Source organism: Drosophila tropicalis, unplaced genomic scaffold (genome assembly GCF_018151085.1).
Source record: "Drosophila tropicalis isolate 14030-0801.00 unplaced genomic scaffold, ASM1815108v1 contig_878, whole genome shotgun sequence".
Classification (NCBI taxonomy): Eukaryota; Metazoa; Arthropoda; class Insecta; order Diptera; family Drosophilidae; genus Drosophila; species Drosophila tropicalis.
In genome coordinates this window covers 5,740,286-5,755,384 of record NW_027173374.1, presented here as the reverse complement: position 1 = coordinate 5,755,384, position 15,099 = coordinate 5,740,286, and the positions used below count along the sequence as shown (strand labels likewise).

General features: G+C 40.6%; 5 protein-coding genes across 5 annotated transcripts in view; 4 read left to right on the top strand and 1 right to left on the bottom strand.

Annotated features, from left to right (window-relative positions):
* The window catches only part of RYa-R (RYamide receptor), a 70,563-nt gene that overhangs the window by 39,355 nt on the left and 16,109 nt on the right, over positions 1-15,099 (bottom strand). The window contains exons 2-3 of the mRNA XM_068300301.1: positions 2,149-3,097; positions 1,137-1,253 (exon numbers count right to left, since the gene is read on the bottom strand). Coding sequence (XP_068156402.1) covers positions 1,137-1,253; positions 2,149-2,885 — 854 coding nt within the window. The 5' untranslated portion in view covers positions 2,886-3,097. The remainder of the gene's footprint in view (positions 1-1,136; positions 1,254-2,148; positions 3,098-15,099) is intronic.
* Positions 7,943-9,161, top strand: LOC137584444 (phospholipase A1 VesT1.02-like). Its single transcript, XM_068299840.1, is given in 3 exon segments — positions 7,943-8,068; positions 8,128-8,720; positions 8,722-9,161. Coding segments are annotated over 3 exon segments (1,026 nt in total). The 5' UTR covers positions 7,943-8,028; the 3' UTR covers positions 9,115-9,161.
* Positions 10,286-11,371, top strand: LOC137585064 (phospholipase A1-like). The gene is made up of 2 exons (XM_068300712.1): positions 10,286-10,325; positions 10,389-11,371. Exons 1-2 carry the CDS (start codon positions 10,286-10,288, stop codon positions 11,369-11,371), a joined length of 1,023 nt encoding a protein of 340 aa, XP_068156813.1.
* LOC137584420 (phospholipase A1 VesT1.02-like) lies at positions 12,004-13,146 on the top strand. Its single transcript, XM_068299799.1, has 2 exons — positions 12,004-12,058; positions 12,123-13,146. Exons 1-2 carry the CDS (start codon positions 12,019-12,021, stop codon positions 13,103-13,105), a joined length of 1,023 nt encoding a protein of 340 aa, XP_068155900.1. The 5' UTR covers positions 12,004-12,018; the 3' UTR covers positions 13,106-13,146.
* On the top strand, positions 13,481-14,552 carry LOC137585959 (phospholipase A1-like). Its single transcript, XM_068302003.1, has 2 exons — positions 13,481-13,520; positions 13,582-14,552. The coding sequence occupies exons 1-2, from the start codon at positions 13,481-13,483 to the stop codon at positions 14,550-14,552; spliced, it is 1,011 nt and encodes a 336-aa protein (XP_068158104.1).

Below are 15,099 nucleotides of genomic sequence, written 5' to 3'. Positions count from 1 at the left end.
GGGCTTCTGAAAATCTGCTGGTCTTGGGTTTTACGTTTAAAAACAAACTGTCAAGGACACCCACACACACACACACACTCACCATTTGCATTGTAGGCAACGGAAACAAAGAAAATCTCACACAGATACACTCGAGTCAGAGTTAAGTTGCAGATTTTCTGCGCTTGAAAACAATTTAAGGAAATGGAATTTCCTATACTATAAAATTTGCGTTTCATCGTCTAAATTGCCAAAACAATTCATTCTAAACTGTTACTATATATTTTTCCTTTATTTTTTGAAATGAAACAAAGCTATCTGATACTAATAGAGCTAAATTTGTAAGCTCCTAAGACACTTAGAATAGAAATTTTGGAATAGGAATTCTTTGGAAAATGTTTTGATACCGAAATTGATTCAATTTATAATTAGGCTAAAGTTTAGTGCATGAAAATTGAATTTAAAAACATAAAAATTATCGACAAAAGAGATAAGATTTGTAAGCAGAGACAGAATAAAGTTCATTGGTTCATCTAGCCTAGAATAAATTCAAGAATAGGTTTTGTTATATATATCATACCAACCATATCAACTTTTTTCATGTTGCATCTGCTGCTTTTGGTGCTCTTTATTATCTAGTTCAACATAATTTCTACGTCACGTTGGTTTAATTAGATGTGCGGTTTGAAAAATTTGCCACGTGCCACAGATCGACTACGTGGTAAAGTTGAAAATTAGAATTGTTCTTGGCTTAAAGTTCACAACTTCAATGATTTTGATTTGGTCTGTATTTAAAGCTGAGCTGGCCCACTGCGTTTGGGCCAGTGTGAAATTGTGTAATACATTTTATTTCCTTAGCACTTGGGCAATATGTTGTGGGGCTAACAAATGATATGCACTTAAGAAGACATGTCTAGAAGGGAGGTAACAACGGAAGCTCTTAATGGACATTGGAGGAACAAGAAACAACTTGAGTCGGTATTTTTATTTTTAAAGATATTGCCCTAAATCTTTGATGAAGTCAAGTTCAATTTGCTGTACAAGTCCCAACACATACGCGCATTTAAGCGAGATTTAGGCATACTTTCCATCACATTCAGCACACAAAACACTCAGACACTTGTTGTTGTTTATTGTTTCACATCTTTTGTACTTACTTTTCGCATTTCTCATGCCACGGGGATGAGGGTAAATCGAGGCCAGAGACCACGGGAATGGGAAACGCTGTGGCAAGTGCAATAAACCAAACTCCGGCAATGATAAATTTAGCATAACTGCAAAGACAAACAATAAAACAGAAACAGATACAGAGTGAGAAAGAAAGAAGGGAAGGCGTTGTAAAGTAATTTTTTGATTTGGTTATTAATATTTTATACCATTTCTCTATTTTAGTCACTATATTATGCTCTTATCCCACGTTTGAGTGATGTCTGACTTCCGCCTGTCATTCGTGCTAAGCGAGCATTTAATGGAATGGTGGATTGGGACTCAAACAGGGACTGCGTGTGCGTAAATTACAAGCACGTTGAATAATCATCAAGCTTATTTACTTGATGCCTTCAAATATTTGCACATGCCAAGCATCGCGCGGAAGAACCCTCCACACATACTCACACAGCCACACACTCAGACTCATATACTCACGCTCGCATTCGCTCCTCACTCTCACACACACTGACGTAACGCAAATTACGCCTTTCAAGCGGCCATGTTGAATCGCCATTAGCCACTGTAGCTCGACCGTAAAATAGTCCCTCTTCAGCCTGGGCGAGAGGTATCCGGTTACCAAGCAAATTGACGTTGCAATGGCTAGCCTGGCTGATTTTCAACAAATGCCGCGTCCATGGTCTTAAATTACTATTTAAACCAATTAACACGAGTCCGGAGCTAACGCAGATAGGCCACTGCGTGCCTTTATTGTGTTTGTCTCCTAACTGTCCCTGGAGACTGTCGTTTAGGTCAAGTAGAGACAGGCAAATGGTCAAATTGGCTTTAGACAATGCAAATAGTCACCAAGCGGACACTTAACCGTATCCAGGCACGTCAATGAATTAAATTAACAAACACCATATCAATGAGGTTAAAGAACTCTCTGCTTCTCTCTCTTTAAAGAGAGATTTGCTGTATACTAACTAACTAGTGCTAAATTGAATTCAATGAAGTACTTACCGTTTGGTTATACGCGGCCTGAGTGGCCACATTATGGCTATATATCTATCAATGCTGATGGCAACCAAAGTGTAGGCACTAACCAGCACCGAAACCACCTGCGAATAGTTGACGAAATGGCAAAGTACAATGCCAAAGGGCCAATAGTTGAGGATATACTGCGAAATGAAGGATGAGGGCACACAGAAGAGTGACATCAGGATATCGCCCAGGGCCAGATTGGCAATAAAGTAATTGGTAACTGTACGCATGCGTGGCGTTGATTGCACAATGTAGCAGACAATGCCATTTCCGAGTAGAGCGAATATGAATATGGGAATGTATAGCAGATATACGGTACTCTTAAAGTACACACTGGACCACAAGTCATCCGATTGTATCTCTGAGTCCGCGCAACTGAAATTCATCAAGACCGTGACATTAAATGGCTCTAGCTCAATGGGGCCATTCGATGTCCCAGACATCGAGGCATACGCGTCGCGCATGGTGTGCTCTGTGGAACTGGATGTGTCATTAAAAAGAAACGAGGCTGCTGCCGCTGCTGGGCCTGAGCCGGCCAGAGAAGGGAGGGAAACATCCGGATAGTCATCCTCATCCTCATTACGCAACAGAGGCTGCTGTGGCGCTATGTAGTAAAGCCGCTCGTCATTAAAAGCCGCTGAGAGGGATTTCCGACCTACGCTTCCTCCACCACGATGGCTATGCCAGAATGCCTGGTGGCTGTTGTCGAACTCCATTCGAAGACTTCAAGTGAAAGTTGCTGCCACCGCACAGCCGCTTAAGCCAACTTAAAGTGGTGAAAAAGTTTCGTTGCTGTCCTCTGTGTGTGCCTTTGGTTTCTGGCTTAGTGTACTTGGCAGCATCTTGGAATGAAATCCAAAATCTTTACAAATTTCCCGCTTGCGGTTTCCATTAATTGTCCTAAATATAAATTCCATGCGTCAGGCGCCTGCGAAATAAAGACCATAGGGTTTATAAATAAGTATAACAGCCCAACAGTGCGGCTACTTAATATTCCATTGCTAAACAGTTAAAAGCATTGCATACTTTCAGGCAAACGAAAATATTCCCATATTCAATGAATAAAGAAAAATCACCATCACATGGCCGAAATATGTGCCGATCCATCATATTGACACGCCCACACACACACCTCCTTGAGTACAACACAACACAATGGCCCAGAAAACAATAGAATAAAAGCAAAATTGCTGAAATTTGTACATAAATATTTTGGCATTTATGAATGAATGGAAAACAAAGGAAAAATGCTCAAACATAAAGCGAAATACTGACTAGCAACAAACTTTAAAGCACCGAAATGTCTATTCCCTAGCAAATAAATACTAGAATATATTTGTTAAAAATGAAATAGAAGGCAAATGGAAATGATGAAATCTATTCCGTCAGCTATCTTTATGGTGTTTCCCTCTAGTAAAAGGAGTCGAAAGAGTAACGATTGAAATTCGCTTGAATGAAGAAGAAAACGACCTCTTCTTTGCGGGGCACAATGAAAATTCAATTTTCTTGAACATGCTGAGTCTTCTCTCCAAGCCAAGTTAATTGAAAGCAAAAACTAAAAGTTTTTCTGCTGCAACAGATTTTTTATATGTATTCAATATACTACACATAACCAAGAGTCAAAGAAAACGAAACACTTTAAGCAACATAAATTCAGTATTGAAATGAGCAGCATATTGAGAAAATTTTAGCAATTAAAACTTTAGGGAAAATATTATAGAAAATTATGGTAAAGATATAAAATAAAAATGAGGGAAAATGTCATTTAAACTTTTGCCGTTTTTCGATATGCTGACATGTTAGATAGCTTTTCCATTTCATTTAACTTCCTTTTAAAAACAACTTTACTCTCTGTTGCCTCCTCTTCTTTATTCTACCACGCCCCCCTCCTCTCTTCTCCAGCATTCATTCATAATGTGTGTAGGCTGAGGCTGCTTACTGCTTACTGTGAGGACAGGATAAGGATATCAAGTGACTGAATTGCTTATCTCAGCACAATAATGAGTCTGGATGGAGTACATATAGCTTGCATATATGTATGTGAGTATGTCTGAGTGTGTGCGTGACTTAATTTTTATCATTGCTCCGCCAAAGAGGGTTTTCTTTTTTGTTGTTTTTGTATTTTATATCAATTATCCAGGCAAACTCCTCGACCCAAGCATTCTGTACATACAAATGGGTATGCATTTAAAATGTCGAGATTTTTCCTTTTATTGGTATTTCAGGATATTTGATGTTTGAAAAATGTCAATGGAACAAGCTGAGATTCACAATTTGAATGGGAAAGTGTGGCCCGCGAAGCAGCAATTAAAAATTAATATAAAATGAAGAAAAAGTTTCATGAAACGAAATCGATTAAATGCAAACGAAAGAACTGTGGGGTGAAAGAGAACGAGAATGACTGAACTAGATTGGCAAGTAAATTGAAATCCATGAGTACAATAACATAAAGCCACATACATACGTCTGTATGTACATATGTTTATCGGATATCTACACATATAGTATAGATGGCATTGATTTTCTCTACCGATACGTGCCAGCTTTTTTTTATGCTTGGGCCTCTCCTGACTAGGAGTTCACATTTAACATGCGTTTGGCAATCAAACCAGAGCATTCTCCCTCACTTGATTAATGAAAAGCTCATCAATTTTTTATTAACAAGAATTGAAAAATGCGCACTGCATGCCAAACACAAAATAATTACCATCAAATTACATGCTGGCATGCCAGGCTCCAACCTTTTTTTTTTTTTTTTTTTGGCGTATCAAATAAAATAAAAAGCAAATTAAAATATGGCAGAAAGCCTGAAGCAAAACTGTGAAAACGAACAAACAAGAATCCCTGTCCCTTGAACAGAAGCACAATATATACTGTAATAAAATCAAAATACAAAAAAATGGCCAAAAATCACGTACGAAAATGAAATCACAAACCTTCTCTCGTTATATATATATACATATTTTTTTGGTGCGTGGCGAAGAAGTAACGCGACAACAACACCAAATCAGATTTGCTAGGCTTAGTTGGCAGGCAAATTTGTTTAGCGCACTTTTAGGCTGGCAGCAACACCAACAACAAAAGCACCCCAACCCAAAAAACAAGAAGACAAAAAAACCTCAAAAACTGGCAAAAGCAACAAAGCAAACCAAGCTGCAAAAAGGGGCCGACGCCAACAATTTTTATCTCATAAATTCAATTTTCAAAAGAATAAAAGAGGCTAAGCAAAGCCATGGCCATTACGCTGATCTCTAGTACAAAATATTTAGACAAGAATTTGTTTAAGGCTTTCAAAAGCTGCAAATTCACCTATAATCTTGACAAGTTGGGCATATTAATTTAAAGCAAATTAACCATTGATATTGTTCTTTTGAATAAAGAGTGAACTGATATTTTATATTAATAGCTTACTGTTTTATCCATCTGAATTTATTTTAATACTTTTGCAGTGACAAAACTGCAAAGATTCTCTATTAATTCTAATATAAAACATGTACTTTTAGTTGGCTTTATTTATTTAGAGCATAATGAGCCAGAGGTTTAAAGTTTCAAAGGATTTCCCCATTCATAAATATGCATTCGACTAATCGACTACTGCAAAGTGGAAAACACACATTAGAGAGCTAGGGTATATGGCTTTGGCTTTTAGGGCAATTTACACGAAATATTAGGGATCACACAGCAGGCAACCGTAGGTGGAATTTAATCTGGGACCTCAGAGTGACAGCAAATGCAGTTGGTGCTCTTATTTCCCCTTTTTGGCTCATACTTTTTGTTTGGGGTCCATGCACGTCGGCAGCTATTTGCTGTGGCCAAATTGCCATTAAATGCCTCAATGGGGCAACGAACGTAGAATGCCTATTTTGAGAGACGAGTTAGGGTTTTAAATAGGAGGAGTGGGTGGCAGAAAGGTTAAAACGAGGTTGTTACAACTACATATTTACCCAAGTAAAGCAAACATCTTCCGTTTTGGGAATATTTGTCTTTACCGGTCGTCATTCATGTGCCTCGATGCCTTGGCAAACTTTATCATCAGCATTGATGTTGTCGTCGTCCTAGTCGTCGTCGTCGTCGTTGTCGTCGACATCGTCGGAGACATTTTGTTACTTTTTGCGGCGTGTTTGTAATTATAATTAATGAGCAAACGTCAAGCGCACTTTCACCAGTACAAAAAGGCGACCATAACCAAGTCAACAGAGCAAAAATGTTATTCTAACCGAACCCCAAGCATAAGAAGCATTCTGGCTGAAATTCACATTCACAGCAGGGAATTTGGTTTAAGGGTTCTAGTGCTCTAATTAGACTAAAGTCGTGTGATGAATTATATCATGTGTGTGTGTGTGAGCGGGAGAGAGGGTGAGTGTGTGTCGCATCACATGCTATTTATTGAATTCAGCTTAAGTCTCTACTTTCACTTTGACCTCTACTTTCACCTTTCTACTAAATTCTAGCGTAATTTATTTGTTGCAAATACTTATTTATGTACCGACAAAATCATTGGTTTTTCCCACATTTTTTTTTCGTCTCTTTCCGCTTGAATTGAATTTTATTATGGCAGAGTGGACTGAAATGGGTGGGTTCCCTGTCCATTTATTATGTGAAAGTTTTCAAGCCAAATAAATGGAAACGAATTCGATTTAAATTTCGTTCGCCTTGCCAATCATCGATGACTTCCAAACACAATCTGACAGCAGGACAACGAGAATGACGACGACAAACGACTACGACATGGTGACATAATTCTTTCCATTTGAGTAATGTAAAATATTCGAAATTCCGGAGCAGGGGTTTCCGTGTATAAGTAAATAGGCGCCATATTTTCCATTTTAATTTGGTTAATCAAACGATTGGGGTAACAATTATCAGCCGGCAGGCACGTGCCACTTGTAATATGAAACCATGACAAAAAACCGATTAATGTCAGATGAAAACCATCGAATCCTTCTGTATGAGAGGGTGGTGGGTGTTGCGGGTGTTGGGCATGGTAGGGGACCAATTTATATATGTCCATTTATTAACGATTAAGTAAAAGAGTATGTGTCTGAATGTGAATAATTTAAATGAAATTATTTTAAAACTGAATAAAAACCGATGCCATGCTGCCTGAATATATGCAGTAGGTTTCCTCTTCTCTTTTTTGCTAGAGAAGCTTTGACATGTTGCTCGCAATTTGTTGGCACATCTCAATTAGCACTTGCAGGATAATTATGTGTGTACGTGTAATGAACTCATTAGCATTGCAATGCGAGTGAAAAGTCAAAGCCAATTTAAGCCAGAGTAGGTGCAAATGTTTATTGTATTTATTGTGGCACTCGAATGTGTTGGAGGTTTCTTTACAATGATGATATCAGGGAAAAACTGTTCAATTAAATAACAATTCAATATAGTAATCAATTAAGTCCCCTTAAAATTACAAGCATGTGCTTGTGTGTGTTGGCAGTTTTGTATGTAATCAAATAAACCGACAAATCAACTGATAACGAATAATACTTTCAAGATTACGTCAATGTTTTGAGCTTAAGATTGGTAGTTAATGGAGGTGATGGCAAGCCGACGACACACTTGTTCAAATCGATTACTATTTGCAGTATGCTAATCAAAGCTAAGCACTTGAAAGACCACCAATAAAGCCGAAAGGTGCCCCACGGCGAATCAATGCGCAATTGGAATGCCAATCTCATCAGATATTAGACTTTCTACAATAGCCAATTGAATTCGCAGTAAACGATGGTGCCAAATGGTCAACTGCTAGATCTAATCGGAGGGATGATAAGGTAGAGAACGCACCTCGCCGCTTGGGGTGACTATAAAAGAGCTCTCTGCCAGAATATTGGACAAACAAGTTGAAGGGTTTCCAACATGAAGACCATTTTATTTGTAGCATTCTTTGCACTTGCTGGTAAGCTCACAAACATGAAAAATGCCTGAGTATTAGCTCTAAATTGTAAATGTTTTCAGCTTCGGCATTCGCCTTGGAGGAGGCTGACCGGGTTAATGGAGAAAACGGCTGGTATGTGCCCCAGGAGGATGGCTCCTTTGAGTGGGTTGACATGGATGTGGCCGAGGAGTGGCTGGAGCGCCAGGAATTGTTGGAAGGCCGTGGATTGACCACTGTTCCAGTCAAATTCTACCTGTACACCAGCTCCAATCCCAGCAAGGGCAAGAAGATCACCACCACCACCAAGTCAATTGATGCCTCCAACTTCAATGCTGCTCACCCAACCAGATTCGTTATCCACGGCTGGACTCAGAGCTACACCTCGAGCATGAACAAGGATATCCGTGCTGCATGGTTGAGCCATGGTGACTACAACGTGATCGTCGTCGACTGGGCTCGTGCCCGTTCCGTGGACTATGCTTCCTCCGTTTTGGCTGTGCCCAAGACTGGCAAGAAAGTTGCCGCTATGATTAACTTCCTGCACAGCAACTACGGCATGTCTCTTGATGATCTGTATGTCATTGGTCACAGTCTGGGCGCTCATGTCTCCGGCTATGCTGGCAAGAACACCAACGGTCAAGTGCACACCATCATTGGTTTGGACCCTGCCCTTCCCCCTGTTCAACTACAACAAGCCAAGCAAACGTCTGAGCTCCACTGATGCCTGGTACGTCGAGTCCATCCAAACCAATGGCGGCAACTTGGGTTTCCTTAAGCCCATCGGCAAGGGTGCCTTCTACCCCAACGGCGGTAAGACCCAACCCGGATGCACCCTCGATGTGACTGGCGCCTGCTCCCACGGACGCTCTGTGACCTACTACGCCGAAGCCGTTACCGAGGACAATTTCGGTTCCATCAAGTGCGGTGACTATGAGGCAGCTGTTGCCAAGGAGTGCGGCAGCACCTACAGCAACGTCCGCATGGGAGCTGACACCAATGCCTACATGGTTGAAGGTGATTTCTATGTCCCTGTTAACAGCAAGGCACCCTTCGGTATGATTAACTAATTGATCATGAAACAATATGAACGGCAATAAAACAATTTTATAACGAATGTCATTTGATCACCTTGTATTGGGGTATTTTAGACTGATTAACGCAGCGATTAGTTTATTTGGTAAACCGATTTCGTGACATTGAAACGGTAACCTACTAAGCTGGCCAATCAGTGTTTTATTTTCTGGCAAGTCTATAAATAATGTATTTAATGTTGACATTTTTATTTAACTCTACTCCAGAGTGAGAGAGTTTGTATAACTAGCAGCTATTTTCACTAAACTTTGACTGGAAATGGGGTATTCCATTTATTAAAATGTGATAGGGATTGCTCAAGTTATAATTACGGAAATGGCCCAACTGGCCATAAGTAGCCGATAGGTGCGATGAAGTACTTATATGATTTGATGACTGAAAGGGTGGGGGAGGAATACCTACATACGTCAACAGAGAGTGATCTAAACAAAAAAATTGCGGGGGGTTTAATCAAAAAAATGCGTAGTAAAACAAATTTGTTTTGCTTTAGCGATAGTAGAATATCGATACAATATTCACAACCAAGAATAAGAATTTGTCAATTATTCGACTAAGTCGAAAAGACCGTGTCCCTCACAAAGTCTTAAGTTAGAAATTTCGTAAAGGATTTAAACCACTGGAACCGTTCCAGTGAGTGAGTCAGAGTTGGGAGAGATATCAAAGATTCAAGATATTGCAATTTAGAAAACTGGGGAAAACTATTGATATTAGCTAAAATATTTCAATGTGATTGGATTAATAAACAGGCTAATATCACAGTCGCAGACGAAGTTTTAATCGATTCTAAAGAGGACCACCTTCTAGGCCGAGGAGGCTTATCGCATTTGATGTATTTGTAGAACCATATTTTTCATTCAATATCTCTGATTGCAAACGATTAAATTCATTGACTTTTGGAGTCTTATCAGTCTAAAAGGTTGATGGGTTCACAAATCGTGAGTTATTTGCAAACTTTTGGATCCCTTTGACAGGGTAATTCTGAAGTGGAAAACAGATTTAGCTAATCAGACAATAATGCTCTTATCGAATGGTTTATAAATAAAACATTTTTTGAAGTGTTTAAGCTCTTTTTAAAAAGCGATTATGCGTGGGGTATATAAACCTGGTTCCTGCTTTTCAAAAGCATCAATAAATCACCATCGCAATATGAAGGTTCTTCTGGTTTTAGCTGCAATACTGGCAGCAGGTGAGTTTTTATAAATATGGATTGGTCTCCAGAGAACATGAACTCAAGACAGTCTGCTTGCAGTATGTGCCCTAACCATTGAGGGAGAGCAAGTCAACGGAGAGAACGGCTGGTTCATACCACAGCTCGATGGCTCTTTCAAGTGGATGGACATGGAGGAGGCGGAGGAACTGCTGGCAAATGGTGATCAAATTGAAGGCCGCATCAGCACCAATGCTGTGAATTTCTATCTATACACTAAGTCCAATCCCACTTCGGGACAACAAATTGACGCTTCATGGTCATCCATTTCTGGCTCGAACTTCAACGCAAATCACGGAACTCGTTTTGTCATTCATGGATGGACACAGAGCTATACTGATTCGATGAATACTGAAATCACCAAGGCCTGGTTGTCAAAGGGTGACTACAATGTTATCATCGTCGATTGGGCTCGTGCTCGCTCTGTGGATTATGCTTCCTCGGTTCTGGCTGTTCCCGGCGCTGGTGCCAAGGTGGGTGATATGATTAACTATCTTCAGGATAGTCATGGTATGTCTTTGGATACCTTGGAAGTTATTGGCCACAGTTTGGGCGCTCATGTGTCTGGTTATGCTGCCAAAACCGTTGGCGAGGGCAGAATTCATGCAATCGTTGGTCTGGATCCTGCTCTTCCTCTGTTCAGCTACGACAGCCCAAACAAGCGTCTTAACAGTGCTGATGCCTGGTATGTGGAGTCTATTCAGACCAACGGCGGTACTCTTGGTTTCCTGAAACCAATTGGCAAGGGTGCCTTCTACCCCAACGGCGGCAAGACCCAACCCGGCTGTGGTCTCGACTTAACCGGTGCCTGCTCCCACGGACGCTCTGTGACCTACTACGCCGAAGCCGTTACCGAGGACAATTTCGGTACCATCAAGTGCGGCGACTATGAGGCAGCCGTTGCCAATCAGTGTGGCAGCACCTACAGCAGCGTTCGCATGGGAGCGGCCACCAATGCCTACATGGTTGATGGTGACTACTATGTTCCTGTGAATAGCGAAGCTCCATTTGGCAAAATAAACTGATTCTGAACATGAAATATATCTGATGCAATATAAATTTTAAACAAAATCTTGTCTTCTTTTCAATGAATGAATGATGTTTTGGTAGTAGGATGACTAGTTTACTGCCTCTGTAGTGGAATGATTAGTTAAAAATGTAACCACCATCGATAAATGGTTCTATTTACTCTGTCATTCACTGTTGTGTCAGAGCAACACTATAATCAAGAGAAGATTCATCAATATATTGAATAAAGAATAAGCCCGATGTGTAGGAGATCTATGTAAAACAACTCCAATTTAGTCAGTTAATAAATCTTAACTAAAAACAATTAAATAGTAGTTCGATTGATTGCTCTTTTTTCAAGAATCAGTCTTATCTAACGGGTACCAAGTTTCATTCAATGCTCCCGTTTTTAGCCAATTAGCTTGGTACAAAAATCGTGACTTACTCGAGGACTTTTGAAGGCTTATCAGAATGACAGGGGCTATAAAAAATATGGAAAAACTGATTTTTTCTAATTTATCAGCGATGTTGAGTATGATTGTGGCGATACTATCATATCGGTAATAAAAATAACATTCCTCAAGTGCCTATATTTCTATTGATTTCGGCTATATAAACCTGGCCAATGGTTTCCATCAACACCATTCAAGTTAGACTATTCAAAATGAAAGTATTCCTGGTTCTAGCTGCATTGTTGGCAGCAGGTAAGTTTCCTTAAGGAATCACTACGGTTCAGGTGAATAAGGATTTGATTAAATTCTTTTACAGCATGTGCTCTTCCTATTGGGGAAGAGCAAATAAATGGTGAGAACGGCTGGTTTATACCTCAGCTCGATGGTTCTTTCAAGTGGATGGATATGGAAGAGGCGGAGGAACTGCTGGCAAATGGTGATCAAATAGAAGGCCGCATCAGCACCAATGCTGTCAACTTCTACCTGTACACCAAGTCCAATCCTACAGATGGCAAGGAAATCAAGTCAAAGGCATCTTCCATTGACGACTCGCACTTTAACAAGGATCACGGTACTCGTTTTGTCATCCACGGATGGACTGGTCGTCACACCGATTCCATGAACACCGAAATCACCAAGGCCTGGTTGTCCAAGGGCGATTATAACATTATCATTGTCGATTGGGCTCGTGCACGCTCTGTGGATTATGCTTCCTCAGTTCTGGCTGTTCCTGGCGCTGGTGCCAAGGTCGGTGAGATGATCAAGTACCTGCACGAGAGTCATGGCATGTCTTTGGATAGCCTGGAAGTTATTGGTCACAGTTTGGGCGCTCATGTATCTGGCTATGCCGGTAAAACCGTTGGCGAAGGCAAAATCCACACTATTGTTGGTCTGGATCCTGCTCTTCCTCTGTTCAGCTATGACAAACCCGCCAAGCGTCTGAACAGTGGTGATGCGTGGTATGTGGAGTCCATTCAAACTAACGGAGGCAAACTCGGATTCCTGAAGCCTATTGGCAAGGGTGCCTTCTACCCCAATGGTGGTAAGAAGCAGCCAGGTTGCGGCCTCGATGCCACTGGTTCCTGTTCCCACAGCCGCTCTGTGACCTACTACGCTGAAGCCGTTACCGAGGACAATTTCGGTTCCATGAAGTGCGGTGACTACGAGGAAGCTGTTGCCAAGGAGTGCGGCAGCACCTACAGCAGCGTTCGTATGGGAGCTGACACCAATGCCTACATGGTAGAAGGTGATTTCTATGTCCCTGTTAACAGCAAGGCACCATATGGAAAAATTAACTAAGCATTAAAAAAATTTGAATAAAACCTAAAATTATAACTGAATGCTATCTTTTCCCCAATGAATAAGAGATCTTTCGGTTAGAATTTTCGTTTTATGGGTTGAAGTTTACTAAGTTCAAGGCCAATCTACAGTACATAACAAAGGACAATTATACACGGATTCGGTTCATGGTTTCTTTAGCTAGTTGGCTAATAGCAAATAACGAACAATTATGGGTTTTCCTTAATTGCAAGTTAGTTATGGATTTTTGGATGCTTATCTAACTTAAGACTAATCTAATTATACAGCGTAAAATGTGATTTCTGTCGTTGTTGAGACCTTCAAATTGGCTATATAAGGGTGTTATCAAATCGCCAGCATCGTTACTATATGAAAATGAAAGTATTTGCAGTTTTAGCAGTACTCATCGCAGCAGGTATGTGTAAAGCCATCTTACAATAACCAATAAGGAAGAATCCCACTCATTATTCCCACAGCCAGCGCTCAAGGGAGAATAAGCGTTGGAGAGGAAGGCTGGTACGTACCGCAGCTAGATGGCACTGTAAAGTTTGTATCTCGGGATGTGTTCATGGCAAAATGCGGAGGTCATGATAAATTTGATTTCAATCCAGTCTCGTACTATCTTTACACCAATTCCAATCCTCTTGACGGAAGAAAACTCAACAAAACCCTAGCGAGTTTGGAGAGCTCACCATTCAGAAAAGATAAACCCACCTTTATTCTCATACACGGATGGGCAGGTAGTTACGATCAATCTATGAACGCTAAAATTACCAAAGCCTGGCTAGGCAGAGGTGATTTTAATGTAATCGCTGTCGATTGGCCACGTGCCCGCTATGTTGAATATTGTCCAGCATATTTGGCTGCTCGTGGCGTTGGTAGCCAAGTTGGACAGCTGATCAATTTTGTGATCAAAAATGGCTTCACTACCGGGTCCAACATCCATCTTATTGGTTTCAGTCTAGGCGCCCATATAGCAGGTTTTGCTGGCAAGTACGTTGGTGAAAACAAACTCAAAACCATAACAGGTCTGGATCCAGCTTTAGCTGGCTTCGTCTACGCGTGGTCACACTTGCGGCTACACAGCACTGATGCAAAATACGTTGAGACCATTGTAACTAGCGGTGGATTACTTGGAACTCTCAAGCCAATTGGAAGAGCTGCTTTCTACGTGGATGGTGGCGAACATCAACCAAGATGTATTGCCGATATTTTTGGTAGTTGTGCCCATGAGCGTGCTGTTACTTACTACGCTGAAGCCGTTCAATTCAATCACTTTGGCACCTACAGGTGCGGTCATTACCAAACAGCTGTCCAAAAAAATTGTGCCCCCACATTCTCCAAAGTTCGTATGGGAAATACCCTTGAAAATCCTGATATAGCTGAAGGTATTTACTATGTCCCTATTAAAAGTCATGCTCCATATGGCATTTCTCCATCTACTTAAATAAAGCACTGAAGGATATTCCAGTTTTCTTTATCTCACACTTGACTTTTTTTTACCCACTTGACGAAATGATGACGTTGCATTAATAAAAACAACAAGGGGGTCCCAATCGCAGAGATATGTAGGCCATGTTAGTGATAATACATATATAATAGATGATTAGCTAATCTGCTGCGAAAGTACCTACGTCGGAACACCCGGGCTATAGCCAAGCCAAAGTACCCTAACTCCCCAAGTCCGCTGAAAAGTTTACAATATTATTTTCCTAGTCGATCAAATTAAGAAGGAAGAGACCTTTTGGAAACAAAATTATTGTTTTAACAAATCGTTTTTATGGTGCTAAATGATAAGGTCGTCCGATAAGTGACAATATGTATGTAACAGACAGACAGAAAGAAGGATACTATAAGAATCGTGTAGTGTGGACGAATAACAAGTTCAATGAACAAATTTGCCACGCTAAGGCCTTCGGCTTAGACGAAAACTACATCCATACACTAGCCTGGGATACGAGCCCGGGTCCTCGTTCTATAAACATATTATTGTT